At 46.7% G+C, this 15,688-nt stretch overlaps 1 protein-coding gene across 1 annotated transcript in view; it reads left to right on the top strand.

Moving 5' to 3' along the window:
* Positions 1-12,904, top strand: part of MAN1C1 (mannosidase, alpha, class 1C, member 1) — a 42,338-nt gene extending 29,434 nt beyond the window's left edge. Inside the window, exons 5-11 of the mRNA XM_009701575.1 lie at positions 1,667-1,790; positions 4,309-4,402; positions 7,949-8,064; positions 8,259-8,478; positions 10,661-10,833; positions 11,676-11,791; positions 12,462-12,904. Of these exons, the coding sequence (XP_009699877.1) occupies positions 1,667-1,790; positions 4,309-4,402; positions 7,949-8,064; positions 8,259-8,478; positions 10,661-10,833; positions 11,676-11,791; positions 12,462-12,579 (961 nt within the window). The 3' untranslated portion in view covers positions 12,580-12,904. The remainder of the gene's footprint in view (positions 1-1,666; positions 1,791-4,308; positions 4,403-7,948; positions 8,065-8,258; positions 8,479-10,660; positions 10,834-11,675; positions 11,792-12,461) is intronic.
* The last annotated feature ends 2,784 nt before the right edge of the window (positions 12,905-15,688 follow it).

Here is a 15,688-nt window from a genome sequence, read left to right as displayed (position 1 = left end):
CCAGCAGATATGTCCAATGCAATATTAATACCAACATTAACCTGGCCAGACCGGAGGACCTTTCTGCCTGCAGTGGGAGATTTCTGCCATAAACACTCGATCTTCTTGGGGTACCCGTTCTGGCTGTGTACAGTGTTTTCAAATGAAAAGCTGGTGATGCAGCCTCCTGACAGTTTGCAGGGAAGGCTGACGTTTGGCAGTGACTGAGGAATTTGAAGCAGCGTGAACATGTTGCTTATCTAATGGCTCTTTTTATCTGGAGGCGAAACAAACAGCTCTGGACCTGAAATGGTTTTCCGTTTATCACATGGAGGGGAAACTTTTTTTTTTCCCCCTCCCCTCAGAAAGATCATTAGTTTTAGCCTTCTGTAAACAACAGAAACCCTTTTCTTCTAATAGCCAAGCTTTCACGCGCCATCTAGTGTTACCCTCATCCCCCCATCACTGGAAACCTGTTACCTCATCCGTATCAACAGCAAACAGCGCTCGCAGGGAGCCGTGAAAATCAAAGCCGTGTCACTTCTGAGATAGCTCAGCCAAGCTTCCCTGGGCCAGAACCTGCAGAGGCTGTTTTGGGACCAAGGCTTAAGGATATAGGACATTTTCATGTCTGTGAAGATTTCAGAGAGGCGCGGAGCTGTAATCTGTAGCAGTGGGATACAAGAAGGAAGCGGTTGAATGTAAAAGCAAATCTGGGGGTGAGGCTGTTAGTGCTTGGAAGAGCCTCTGCCCTCCCGTGTCCTTGCTTAGTTTTCTTTGAGATTTAAGGGAGAAGTGATGCCCTCCTCATCTCCAGAATCACCTCCTTGCTTTGCTTCAGTGCTGGTTTCTCTCTTTGCATGGATTTGACAGATTGAGGGAAGACAAGCAGAAGCTGAGAAGGGATCCCGATACATCAAAAGTAAGGGTGGAGGCACTTTGTGTAACAGGCTTCTTCCGACAGTGTTTGCCACCTTCTGTAGTTTTATGCTGGCCCTCCTGTTCTTGCAAGGCACATGAGATGAGCACCAGTGAGGTGTTTTCAGAGTCAGATTTGTCCTGTGCAGATGTTAAGATTCCCCATGGCTTTTCATTACAGTCAGGTTTACCCAGTGGCATCTTTCCCCTAGAGCTGACGTTGCGGTATGCTTTATCCCCCTGCAAGCAAGCATACGCTGGGAATGTCAGTGTTGTGTACACATAAAGATTGTGAGACCTTGTTGAAACAAGGTGCTTAGGGACAGTCTGGATTCTCCATAAAATAGCAGCCTTGTTGGACTCTTGGGACATCTGAGATGTTAGAGTTCAACCCAGGCTACTTACAGACACATTTTATCCCAAAGTGTCTTGTGTAGGGCAGGTTGTCAGTGTTCTTCCAAAGTTTACTTTAAGGTGATCTGTTTGGGAGGGATTACTCTCCCACAAAAAATGCGGTTTCCCGATATGTGCAGTCTGTGTGTTTGCCCTAACCTAAACAATCCTCTGTAAAACTACTGCTCCATCCCACTAGAACTGTTCTGTGTGACAGTCCTAAAAATCTATGTATGTCCTTTACCTGGCCCCTATTGAGACCTGGTGTGCACAGCATGCACGTAGCAAAGGCAGCATCTGCACTGGGGCAGTGGGGGGACCTCAGGCTTTGGCTGTGTTTCCCTGGCAATGAAAGCTCCCTTTTCTCTCCTTGCAGCGGCATGAGCTGGAGTTGGGGTTGGGCATCTGCCGGAAGCAGCATCTTAGCAGAATTTGGTACCTTGCACTTAGAATTCCTGCACCTCTCGGAGCTCTCTGGCAACCCGGTGTTTGCAGAAAAGGCAAGTACTTCCTAACTTGGTCTTTAGTGAATTGGTCTCTTCATACTCCTGGGCTCGGTGCTGGAGCACAGAGGAGCACTGTGGTCTGCCTGCAGCAGACGACATGGCAGCGAAGTGTTCCTTCTCCCCGATACCAGTACAACTCAGCAGAGGAGGAACCTTCCAGAGTGGGACACGGGTTCAGAAACCTGTGCCTTGCAGTCTGCAGAGGTCACCAGGCCTCAGAGCATCCTATGCACCAGCTCACTGCAAAGGTCAGTGCGAGCTGCTGTTGGAGCTCCTGTCACACCAGTAGGCCTTGGAAGGCAGCTGCCCCAGTGTTTTCTTTCGCCATTTACACTTGCTGTAGCCCCTTCACCTGCTTCTCCATCACTTGCAGCCACAGGGGAGATGGGGATGTCTTTCCCAATGCCTCAGTCGTGTGAAGTTGTAGCAAAAACTTCCTCAGACAAGGACACGGCCAGAATTAAACCATCTGTTGGATGCAGACTGCAAAGATAATTGTTAATTCTGATATTCTAATAGTAGTGCCTTGTACTTGCAGACCTTTCTACTCTAAACAGGCATTAAATGTTAAGCTCCAGCCAGCAAGATTTCTGCTGAGGTTTCTTGTGTAGGAAAGGCCTGACAGTTGACATATTGGATTCCTTTTGTGTAACTTGTAACTGAAAATCTATTAATATTATACATTACCTTGAGCTTTTTTTTCCACAAGTGATCTTGTAGTGCATGTGAGAGCAACTTAATAAATATGCTGTCGGATACCAGCAAGTCATTAGCTTTCGCTGCGTGTCCCTGAGGAACCAGCTTTGAGGGAGACAAATTATTCCAGTTAGAATCTAAACTGCCCCCACGAGCCCAAAGGAAATGGGGCCTGTCCAGAGTCCCACAGTGGGGTGAAAACAGACAATGGTTCTAGGATTGCCAATAAAAAGCTCAAAATGGTACTTTTCCAGGATATGTCCAGCGCAGGCCTGTCGGTTCTGAAACAAGAAGAGAATTTGAAGAAGAGACAGGACAAAAGAGAAGAAAGAGGCTAGGAAAGCAAAATGGAGAATAGGATGGAGTGTATGGAAAGCAATAAGGGTGGGATGAGCAAGAGGAATGTTGCAGAGGAGTGAGCAGGAGAGAAAAGCAGAGGGTGAAGTAAAACTAGACACCCAGGAAGATAAAGAAAGACTGGTGATTTGAAACAAAGGAGACAAGCTAAAGATTTCTGAGGACAGTGATAATGACAACATTGTCATTCCTCAAAAGAGGAAGGGGGGAGCTGAGAAAAGACAGGTAAAGGGAGCAGTGGTATGGAAAGAAAATGTGTGCGAAGGAGGTGAAGGGGCTGAGGCGGGGAGAAATGAGCACTGAGAACACAAGGGCAAGAAGATGCACTGTTGAAAACTAGAATTGCATCCATATTCCAGGTTTAAACTGTGGCATGAGCCAGGGTCAAGCCTCTGTCCGCAGCCTAACATGTTTTCCTCTCTGCCTCCTCAGCCCACAGAGGGATAAGGGCAGACCCTTTCTGATGGACTCTCCTGAGCTGAGCATGCCTGATGCGTGCCACAGAATATGTATCGCATTCATCCTAACACCCTCTGAGAGAAAAAATGTAGGATGATGTGGGCTCAAACAGCCCATCCTGTGGGAAATTACTTCAGAGGAACAGATCAACTCATTAACTTGCAGCTTGGGACTTGTGTGATTTTAGCAAGAATAAAGTCCATCTGTGTCTTTTATTCAAACATGTCATTAATATGCCATGCTACTAAACTTCAGTAAATATTATGCAGCCTGACGACTTACTTGGAAGCACCAACTTAAGTCTGTAGCCAGCTTTTGGCGTGCAAATTGTCTAATTTTATAAAAGGTTTAGAGTGTATTAGCTGCTCTGGAGGTTATAATAGAATATTTATGCTGCATACCATTTAACTTTGTCCCTTATGGGAAAGGCCTATTGGATTTAATGGGGGTGAAACCAAGGGAGGTTTTAAGGAATAAGTACGGCTGTTCTAGCATATTAAAGGAGCTGTCTGTTGTTGAAATTAAAGGCCCCAATTCATCATGTTAAGAGACCACATGATGAATTTAAGTACTGTGTGAGTCACTCATCCCTGCCACTCCTTTCCCGTTGGATCATGGAAAAAATTACCCTCCGCATCTCATGCATTTCCACCCAGATCCCAAATCCTCGGAATTGCTTCTGGACCACTATGAGCGAACTGCTACCACTGCTTGCTGAACTGAGGCCTTGCAGAGTTTTTAGAATCATTGCTGAAATCCCAGAGAGCTGGATAAAGATCGTGTTGAGGAGTCCAGCCCGAAAGTTTCTCCATCAGAGACCTCTCACCAGAGAGCCGTGTCATTGCATTCTGCTTGCATGATGATTCACAACGTTACAGGCTGCTGTGCTTGTTCAGCCAGGGATCAGCACTGATGAATTACAGAGTTCTTAGTGACAGTGCAAAACCGTTGGCTTTTTCAGCAGAGAAGTAACATAGTTCTTGTCTCTCATCTCTCCTAGGTGATGAACATCCGCAAAGTCCTGAACAGAGTTGAGAAGCCACAGGGCCTTTATCCCAACTTTCTCAGCCCGGTGACAGGGAACTGGGTGCAGCGTAGGTATCCATCTGCGTTCAGAGTCCTGCCTGGAGCATTTCAGCCTTTCTATTATTCTTTAGGAAGCAATAGCAACTGTCAGAGCAGCAAGCCAAGAAAATGTCTTGTCAGGCAGCCTGTTATACATGTGATTAGATAATGCAAGCTGATTTGTAAGATGCAATATAGTAATTGTACGCTTATTCCATCAGCCTTGTTTCCAGCTGAGTGTCTCACCTCCAGAGAGAATTAGGGCCTCTCTTGCACAGGGGAAGATAATGGTACATGGTTCATCACACCGATATTAGAAATCAGCACATCTCTTTAAGACCTCATCCTGCAGTCATCACATAGCCCACAGACCTACCTGCGAGTTGCACATGAAGGCTGTGAGCAGAAGCGCTATGAGATTTAATTCCCAAGTGTGCTGCAGCAAGTAAGGAACCACCTGGAGAGGCAGAGGGCTTATAGGGTCTCAGATCCCCCTAGGATGTAGGGACGCGTTCTGTTGCATGCATTCGTGTACCTGTTACCATGGTACCTCTGCGTAGTGCAATTTTTTGCAAGAAGAGTGAAACAAGTATGTATTCTTTTCTCTTGTTGGGAAGGCAGCACTGAAGACACGGGCATTAAGTAGATAGTGCTCTGATATGAAAGAGGAGCAATAACCAGGAGAGGACTTGAAAAGAGCAAGGAAATATTAGAAGCAGTGTACTCAGGGAAGGGTTATTTACTCCTGCTTTACGCACACGGCCCCTTCCTTACCCAGAGGAGAGCCTGTACCCCCATTTTGTGCCACCAAAGGGCGGAAGCTTGCCCTCTGGTAGGAACGTGAGAGGCTACTTCTGCTGCTGCGCCCCAGATTTCTGCCCTCAACTTTCTGCTCTGTTAAGGATTTGCTTTTTTTGGCAAGGGAGGGTTGCTGTGTCAAAGGAAAGAAGTCTCTCTCTTTGCAGAAGCTGTTTTTAACCTGTCAGTGGCTTACACTTACATTGTTTAAGCAGTTTCCTTTGAGTCACTGCATTACCTGGTGTCCCCATGTCTCATTGCACTGTTTGCTCTGCTAGATCACTCCAAAGCTTTCTAACTACTGTGTTAATAGCTTTGATTGTAACTGACAGGCAGTTGCATGGCTGCCATCATCTGAGAAAGCGAGAGAGCTCTAGCTGTGAGCAATCTCTGACCTTTAACTGCCATATCAGCACTTCTAATGGTAATTGACAGGGCTTGGCTTGAGAGGTATCCCAACAAAACATCTTGGATGGTTGCAGTTGTCCCATTAAACCAGAGCTGTCCTTTAGTGCCATGAGGAAAGAAAATAGGCTTCTGTGTTTGTTCCATTAACTGATCTTCAAAGTTATCCAAGCCCTTTGTAAGCAGTTGAGCTTCCCCTCCGCATTTGTCTCTGCAGAGTTGTTGCAGTACGTTCCACTTGAAAAGCTAATCTCCCATCCCCTACCGCACCCCGGAGATGCCATTTTCTTTAGGTTATTCCCAACTGGCAACCATGCTGCACATTTTACCAGACACAAGCATTAGTTCTGCCTATTCATTGGTGCTGAGAGGAGAAGAAGTGCCTGTCTGTTGCCATAACTGATCGTTACAGAATCTTTGGGAAACTGAAGAGCTGTGCCCTTCGTTCAGATGGTTAAAATACTCAGCTTGATACTCAGTATTCATCTCTTCTGCCACTAATTTAATTCTATTTATGTCTGCAGATTTTACTTCTTTCTACTGACCTGCTCCCACCCCTTGCTGACATAGTGCGTTGCTGGTTCTCAGAGCTTATTAAAAGTAGCCTCTGATTACTTGTTCTGGGATAGGCTGATTTATGCCAAAGGACTAGAGAGAACCTCTCTCCTAGACTTTCACGTCATGAGGGCAACTCATGGCACAGGCTGTTTGCGGCGGTTGCTCATAATGTGACCTTGTGGTCTGAATCCGTATTCCAGTGATGGAAAAGGAGTGATCAGCCTCTTCTGCATCTCCAGTGCTGCTGGTGAGAAATAGATTAGGACCAAAGTAGGGAGGCAGCTGCAGCCTGCCACAGAGATGTTCCCTGTAGGTGCCAGGCTCTCATTTTCTCTGTTGTCATTAAAGCTCTTTGCGGGAAGCTGTTTTTCTTGGAATTGCTGTGATTTTCTTAAAAGGTGTATCTTTGACCTGGCTGAATGAGCAGATCTTCTAAATGAAGAGGCAATAGTGTACCTCTTCTGAGTGCAGTTGTTACCTTTAGAAAATTAAAGCACGGTCCCCTGCTGAAATAAGGGATTTGTTTATGCAAAGTGCCTAGGAGGCAAATGCTGGCAAAGCTGATGCCATATGGAAAGCAATTATGTACCAGAGCTCCTGCTTTGGTGATTTTATGAATGACACTCTTAGGATCACAGAGCTTCTCTTTAAAGACAGGCTGTGCAGCCGGTGTTTGCAAATAGTCTGTCCTCTTTTTTTTTCCTGAATTCATGTGTCTAATCTCATTGTTTTGCTATGGATTATTCCGCGGATCATTGGACACACTGTGTCAGGGGTATTTGCTCTTCAGGTCAGGAAAATGCATGGCTGTTGATCTGTTGGTAGGATTTAGCATTTAGAATAAGCCTCGGGACTTTATATATGTACAGTGAAAGGGAAAATAAAAATCTCAACAGCCAGCTCCAAAAACTCTGCTGCATCTTCTTACATTTAAAATGAGGATGCGTGCAGACACAGAGGTGGACACTGTTAATTAACCGGGATGGTTCATTCCATGGTGGGTAATTTGTCTTGCTCTTCTGAAAAGGGGAGTACTTGGCTGCTTGAAAGAATGAATGCTGCTTTTTCCTCTGTGGTACAGTTTAAAGATATAAATTCATCCAGCAGTTCCCCCCAGGCAGAAACCTGCAGCTGTCAGGCCCATTTCACAGTGCAATTCTTCAGCATCCTCCTGTAAGGTCATAGCATTGTGTACTCTGAACAGATAGCCTCGAAAATCCGATTTCTGCAGAAGAAAATACTCGGTGCACATCTTTGTACCTGACTTTATCATTTTAGTACGCCAACAAGCCCAGCCCTCCTCGGGGCACAGAGTCCCACCATGAGCCAGGAATACAAATGACACGATCGAGTGGTCCCTACAGCCGCCCCTTGCTGGCAGCTCGGTGTGATCCATCGTGCGTTCTCCCTTTCCTGAGGCAGGGAGGCAGCACCCAGTGGCTTCATATAGGTAAAGATCTATCGATCCCTGCCATTACTTTTGGTTTATGAGGCTGGGATTTATGATGATAGCTTCATAAACAGGAAGCATCTTCAAGTTGCAGTGTAAGTAACTGTTGCAAAATAAGACTTCTGAATAGTTTTGGTAAGGGATACTAATGCTTTGTAAAATGACAGAACATTTTTCTTCTGATTGCACTTTCCACCTTTCTTCCTTTTTGAAAAAGAAATGCTGCAAGGTCTCTCCCCAGGAAACTGGAAAGAGGAAGGAGAGAATAAGGGCATTAAATAGGACGTGGTTGTTTGCTCTTTGTAAAGGAACTGCTCATTGTATATCGTGAACCTGAAGTTCTTTTCTGGCTTTCCCACTACAGACCACGTCTCCATTGGGGGGCTTGGGGACAGCTTTTATGAATATCTCATCAAATCTTGGCTGATGTCAGACAAGAAGGACTCTGAAGCTAAAAAGATGTACGATGATGCACTAGAGGTAAGGAGCAGGTTGCTGCTTTGCATTTTTTTGTGTGGGACATTGTTCATCAGAATGTTTCAGGCCAAAATGTCTTAGATCTTTGGGTTTCCTTGGTATTCAGTCCTGTCCACCAAGTATCTTGAAATACTTTGTAAGTAAGTTATATTTACTGTCCACTAAGTATCTTGAAATCCTGACTTTCATCCCTTTAGGCAATAGAAAAGCATTTGGTCAAAAAGTCTGCTGGAGGATTGACCTACATTGCTGAATGGAGGGGTGGCATCTTGGATCACAAAATGGGCCACTTGGCTTGCTTCTCTGGGGGCATGATAGCACTTGGAGCTGAACATGCTCGAGAAGAGAGGAAGCAACATTACATGGATCTCGCTGCAGAGATAACAAACACGTGTCACGAGTCTTATGCACGCTCAGGTAAATCTGTGGGCTGCCTAGAAAATGCTAGTAGGGGATAGCCTCCAGCTTTAGGAGTCTCAGCTTTTGTGTGGCAGAGGTCTGCAGTAGGGTATTTTGTGCTTCAGCAGCATCTGCATCCCTGTGTATGATTTTTACTTGTCTTTTCTGGTTTATCTAGAAGAGAAAGCAATATGTTTTACATAGCAGACAGCTGGAGCAGAGGGACAGGCAGATGTGAGCTCTTGTGGCAGGGTTGGGAAATGAACTCAGAGCTGAATGTTAGTCCTGCCTCCCAGTCACAGAACTAGCCTTCTCCCAACAAGACTATAGTTTGAGTCAGTCCTTTCACATCCCTTTGCAGACAAGAAAGGGAGATTAACAGAGATTAATTGAAGGGTGTCCCACTATGTGGAGCTGAGCAGCTGAGAAGCCTAACAGGAGAGTGTTGGATGCCTGCAGCTGCTGGTAGGAACCAAAAAAATGAAGTTACTCAGCCTCTCCTAAGGCTCGTGTTGTCTAAGCAGAGGCTGGCTAAGTCTTTCTATGTCACAATTCCAGTAAAATTTGTTTCACCACCCAGTGTGCTTATCAGTCAGTGCTTTGGGAGAGCAGTGACTGGTGATAAATGAGAGACTGGGTTAGTTATCTGCCTGCAGGGCTTTCAGCAAGATAGGCTTGCTTTGGACACCGCTCCTTTCTTTGTAGGCATCTCTGTAGCTCTTCTGAGACTGCAGGCAGCGAAGCAGCAATCTGCTTTCCGGGACCTTGTCAAGCACAGGTCTGTCTGCACTAACTGTTCCCAAAGATTGTTTCACACCTTTGCCACATCAGCAAGCCCATGTTGACAGCCAGTGTCCAGCATGTTTACCCAATAAACTTCAAGCTAACCTGAAATGATGTTTGCAAATAACTCTTTTTTTTCCCCCCAGCACTTACAGAACTAAAACAAGCCACCTGAACTAATAACTCTCTGGTTGTGAGTGCCTGGAGCCAATTTTCACCTTCAGCAATATCCATCAGCGTAGAAAGGACAGTAGCAAGCCTGCCCACACTGGTTACAGTGCTGTCATTTCAGCAAGCTCATTGTTTTGCAGAGAATGTCTGTGCATATCACCATGGCTCTCAGCAAATAGTCCAACTGGCAAACACTGTTAGATCCCGATGCAGACAGGAGGGGCCTGGGAAGGTGTGCAAAATATTTAGAGAAATGACTCCCTGAAACACAGCCTTGTGGTAGGGACGTGGGTGCAGCAAGAGAAACCTTGTGGCAAGATCATAAGGAACCTCTGTGCTCAGTTTCCCTGTTTTTCGAATAGGGAGAGGGTTGGTGTTGAAAGTAGGGATCTGAATGCTAGCTAATGCTTGCAAGAGATTGAGATTCTCATGTAAGAGACACTCAAAAAGACCAAGGTACTCTTAATGTTTTATTTATAAAATACCAGTGGAATCAATTAAGCCTTCCCCATCCTCCCGATGTCTTCTTTCCAAAGAGGCTGCTAGTGGACCAGAAGGAAAGGCAGAAGAAATGATTGCAGGTCCCAGGTACCACTTCTTACAGCCTCCCTGCCACAGTGCAGGCAAAACGGCTCAGTCTGGTGGACCGATAATTGTGAAACAAACCCCTTGCCTGAGAGGGGTGTATCAATATCTCTGTGATGGCAGAGTCAGCTGCATGGCTAGATTTTCCTTTGAAGGTGTTTTCTCTCTGAGGCTTTATGACAGGATCTGCCTCTGTTCTTTCTCATCTGGGTTCTGAGTTTGTCTTCAATGACAAACTCTGCTCTCAGGATCAGGGGCAGTGCAATTCCTTGGAGCAAATACCAGCCCAGCAAAAGTGCTGGGACATGGGAGAGATTTGTACCTGCCCTCTCCACCCTCAAATCTGGTCCAAATCTGTGTTTTGTCAGTTGTATCCACCCTCAGAAGCACTTTATCCTCACGTAGATAGTACCCAGACATACCACAGAATGAGCAACACCCAGAGTAGCAGTGGCCACAGCTCATGCACTCTGTGGAGTTGCCCCTATTTTGACATCAGCTGTGAGGTTGATCTGATACACAAGCATGACTGCTCTGCTCCTCTCACCTCACGCAAGCCTTAATGAAATGTTGGCAGCCTGAGCAGCGTAAAAGCACCCAGACAGTTTGTTTACTTGCTTTCTCCTCAAACTGATCATTGCATATGTGTGATTTTGTGTAGATACCAAACTTGGCCCTGAAGCCTTTCGCTTTGATGCTGGAACTGAAGCCATGGCAACCAGACTCAGCGAGCGCTACTACATCCTACGTCCAGAAGTCGTAGAAAGCTATATGTACATGTGGCGGCTGACACATGATCCCAAGTACAGGCACTGGGGCTGGGAGGTTGTGAAGGTATGGTTGGAAAATTCGCACTCATAACTCTTACAGGCTGCTGGATTCTTACAAAAATCTTTCCTTTGGTCAATAAAAAGAGCAGAAATTATTTCAATTCTGTTAGATACTAAGACACATCAGCAATGGGGCAGGAATACACAAAATAGCTCAATTTACTGTGGCATCTCTGTTGATCATTGTGAATGTATTCATCTCCCTTTTGAGCTACACTAAAATCAATCAGTCAATCAAAACAGAGAAGGTTTATGGAGAGGAGTGCTGCAGACAGTGAAACTTGCTATTAATGTAACAGCCCTCTGCAAAAAGGAGTCAGCTTTCTATTTGAAATATCGGGACTGCTCAGAACCACTGGTTGGTAGTTGGCCAGGGAAAATCAGCAAACCTGCCTTTGCCCTTTGTCTTGTCTTGTCTTCTTCCCACAAAGACCTCCCAGCCAGAAAGTCCCTCACCTCTTTCTAGCTCATGCAATAGCCCGTTGGCTGCTGCCGCACATCCTAGCAGGGGCTGCGTTTCAGTGGCAGAACTGTCATTTGTCTACTGCCATGGAAAAGAGGCTCCGCCAACAGCTGGAGTTGCCACCTGAGATCTGTTTTTGCTATTTGTGTAACGTCAAGGTCAATCAATCAACTAACTTAGGCGGTTTATTTTTCTCTTGCTATTTCATTAGAACTAGCTTTATTCCCAGAGTCTGGAGTAATCACCACGCTCTTCAGTGAGAGACAGAGGCTACTATAAACCTGGAATTTGATTTGTAAAGCTGACTTGTAATGCAACTGGTGATGATTAATGAGTTACTCCATGCTATTGTGTGTCACTGAGATTTTTTTTTCCTTTCTCAGGCCCTAGAAAAACATTGTAGAGTAGAAGCTGGTTTTTCTGGCATCCGAGATGTTTACACCACAGCCCCAACCCACGACAACATGCAACAGAGTTTTTTCCTCGCAGAGACTCTGAAGTAAGTCTAGTATCACAGAGGCCTTTCAAAGTAGCATCATTCCTGCAGCATCAACACTCTTGTCTGTCTAATAAGTCTCTAATAATAAGGGGGAAGTCTTATTCTCTGTGGGGAAAACTGGGCAAGGCTATGGCTGCTGCAAAGGTTTCGTAGTTTCCTCCCGTAGAACCACTGCTGTCATTGGCACTCGCGAGGTTTCTGCTCATGTGCTGGATTTAAAGGACTCTTCCTGTGATTTAGAGCTGCCCTAAGTGGGAGGCTCTGACTGCTGACCTCCCTTGAATTTAGCTCCAATGGTTTAAGAGACAGATGTCACCTCTGCCAGGTTAATGTCCTGCATACAGAGGAGGCATGGCTATGGCCGAAATTTGCTGCCCTTTGGTGCAGATCCTTTGCTGGTAGCGTGAGCTAATGTTTGTGGGGTGGCTAAGCACAGATGCCCATCCTGTTTTGCCACCTTTGCACCAGGGGTGGTAGCTACCAGCAGGAGAGTGAGGCAGGGAGTTGGGAAATGTGTCACCATAAACCGTGGCAGCTGAGGCCAATGGCAGCCCCCATCACAGTCCTGCTGACAGCGCTTGCTTGTGCATGCTTGGAGTCCCACTTGAGTTTCCTTTAATCTCTCTTTGTGTCCATCTTCTTCCCACCCACCCTTGCCTTATGGCTCCAGGTACCTCTATCTTCTGTTCTGTGAAGATGACGTGCTGTCCCTGGACGACTGGGTGTTCAACACAGAGGCTCACCCCCTGCCAGTCAACCACACGAACTTTAAAGCAAGTGTGCAGTAGTGAGGCTGTTGCCCAGCGCCCTGCTTCTGCAGCATCGGCGGGTTACTGCATTTCCTTTCCATTAAAGGAATTCGTGTCGTTCCTAAAATGGTATTTCGGGGCACTAGTCCAATTCCGGACAGTATTATATTGGGAAGATGAAACCGTGACCTAAGCACCTTCTTTTCCTCTGTGAGGAGCTCTATCAGCCTGATAATGAGATGTTTATTCTGGGCCATATTGTACACAGTTCATAGACATTCCTTTATACAGAGAATTTATATGAAATCCACTGACTTTGCTTTATAGTGGCCAAAGGACTGGAAGTTTGCCATAAAATAGACTTCACACACACACATCCTTCTTTTGTTTTTCTGTTTCATTTTTGCCTTTTATATACTCTTGGATTTATCACCTTTCTAACAGTTCTCAATATACTGTGCTTTCTAGGTGGTAGGCTTTCTAGGCTCTTTAGGAAGGACAGGAGGGGAGAACGAGGAAGGGGAGTTGCCCTTTAGGTGAGAGAGCAGGCAGAGTGCATGGAGCTCTGCCTGGGGATGGATGAAGAGCTGACTGAGAGCTTATGGGTCAGGATTAAAGAGAGGACAGGTAAAGGTGACATTGTAGTGAGTGTCTGCTATAGGCCACCTGACCAGGAAGAACAAGAGGATTGGGCTCTCTACAGACAGATGGGAGCAGCCTCAGGTTTGACTTTGTAGGCCCTGGTCCTTGTGGGGCACTTCAGCCACTCTGGTATCTGCTGGAGGGGACAACACAGCAGGGCATAAGCAATCCAAGAGGTTCTTTGAATGGATCGATGATAACTTCCTCCTCCAAGTGGCAGAGGAGCCAACAAAGAGAGGTGTTCTACCAGACCTTATACTCACCAGCAAGCAGGGGCTCATTGGGGATGTGAAGATCAAAGGCAGCTTTGGCTGCAGTGACCGTGAGATGCAAGGTCCTGAGGGCAGGAAGGAGGGTGAAAAGCAAGCTCACAACCCTGGACTTCAGGAGAGCAGACTTTGGCCTCTTCAAAGATCTGCTTGGAAGAGTCCTGTGGGATAAGACCCTGGAGGGAAGAGCAGCCTGAGAAAGCCAGTTAATATTCAAGAATCGTGTCCTCTAAGCTCAAGAGAGTTACTTTCCAGTGAGCAGGAAGACAGGCAAACACGCCAGGAGGCCTGTGTGGATGAACAGAGAACTCCTAGCCAAACTCAAACACAAAAAGGAAGCATACAGAGGGTGGAAGCAAGGATGGGTAACCTGGGAGGACTACAGAAACATTGTCTGAGCATCCAGGGCTGATGTTAGGAAAGCTAAAGCCCAAATGGAGTTTAATTCAGCCAGGAATGTCAAAGACAACAAGAAGGGCTTCTATAAGAACACAGGTGACAAAAGGAAGACTGGGAAAATGTGGGCCCACTGCTCAAGACAAGGGACCTGGTTACACAAGACATGGAAAAGGCTGAAATACCAAATGTCGCCTTTGCCTCAGTCTTTACTAGCAAAACTGGCCTTCGGGAATCCCAGGTTCCACAGACCAGGGGGAAAGGCTGGAGCACGGAAGATGTACCCTTGGTGGAAGAGGATCAGGTCTGGGAATACTTAAGCAAACTGGACATACATAAGTCCATGGGCCTTGAAGGGATGCACCCACAAGTGCTGAGGGAGCTGGCAGATGTCATTCCAAGGCCACTCTCGATAATCTTTGAGCAATCATGGTGACTGGGAGAAGTGCCCAAAGACTGGAGTAAAGCAAACGTCACTCCTGTCTTCAGGAGCGGCAAGAAGGAGGACCCAGGAAACTATAGGCTTGTCAGCCTCACCTCCCTCAACGGGAAGGTGATGGAGCAGCTAACCCTGGAAACCATTTCCAGGCACTCAAACGACAAAAAATTCTTCAGGAGTAGCCAGCGTGGCTTCACCAAGGGGAAGTCATGCTTGACCAACTTGTTAAACTTCGACGATGAAATGTCTTGCCTGGTAAATGAGGGGAGAGTAGCAGATACTGTCTACCTGGACTTCAGGAAGGCCTTTGATGATCTCCTTCGACAGCATCATAGACAAGCTGTTGGTGTATGGGGTGGATGAGCAGATAGGGAGGTGGACTGAAAACTGGCTGAATGGTTGGGCATAGAGGTGGTGATTAGTGGCATGAAGTCTAGTTAGAGGCCAGTAACTAGCGGAGTACCCCTGGGGTCAATATTGGGTCTGGTCTTGTTTAACGTCTTCATTAATGATCTGGATGATGGGGCAGAGTATACCTTCAGCAAGTTTGCTGATGACACAAAACTAGGAGGGCTGGCTGATAGACCAGAGGGTCTTGCTGTGGTCCAGAGGGACCTCGACAGGCTGGAGAAGTGGGCTGGTAAGAACCTAATGAAGTTCAACGAGCAGAAGTGCAAAGTCCTGCACCTGGGAAGGAACAACCCCCTGCACCAGTAAATCCTGGGGCACCTGGCTGGAAAGCAGCTTGGCAAAAGAGGACCTGCGGGTCCTGTGGATACCAAATTGACCATGAGCCAGCAATGGGTCCTTGCTGCAAAGGCGGCTGATGGTATCCTGGCCTGTATTAGACAAAGTATGGCTAGCAGGGTGAGGGAGGTGATCCTTATCCTCTACTCAGAACTGGTGAGGCCACACCTGGAGTGCTGTGTCCAGTTCTGGGCTCCCCAGTACAAGAGAGACAGGAACATACTGGAGAGAGTCCAACGAAAGGCCATGAAGATTGTTAAGGGACTGGAACATCTCTTCTATGAGGAAAGGCTGAGAGAGCTGGGACTGTTTAGCCTGGAGAAGAGACGGCTCAGGGGGCATCTTATTAATGTATATAAATACCTGAAGGGAGGGAGCAAAGAGAACAGAGCCAGGTTCTTTCCAGTGGTGCCCACTGCCAGGACCAGAGGCAATGGGCACAAACTGAAACACTGGAGGGTCCCTCTGAACATGAGAAAACACTTTTTTACTCTGAGGGTGACCGAGCACTGGCACAGGCTGCCCAGGGAGGCTGTGGAGTCTCCATCCTTGGAAATACTCAAAAGCCACCTGGACACAGTCCTGGGCAACTGGCGCTGGGTGGCCCTGCTTGAGCAGGGGGCTTGGACCAGATGATCCCCAGAGGTCCCTGCCA

The sequence above is a fragment of the Cariama cristata genome, unplaced genomic scaffold (assembly GCF_000690535.1).
Source record: "Cariama cristata isolate BGI_N322 unplaced genomic scaffold, ASM69053v1 scaffold8026, whole genome shotgun sequence".
Taxonomy (NCBI): Eukaryota; Metazoa; Chordata; class Aves; order Cariamiformes; family Cariamidae; genus Cariama; species Cariama cristata.
Note: the sequence above shows the minus strand (reverse complement) of the source record. Positions and strands in the feature narration are given on the sequence as shown.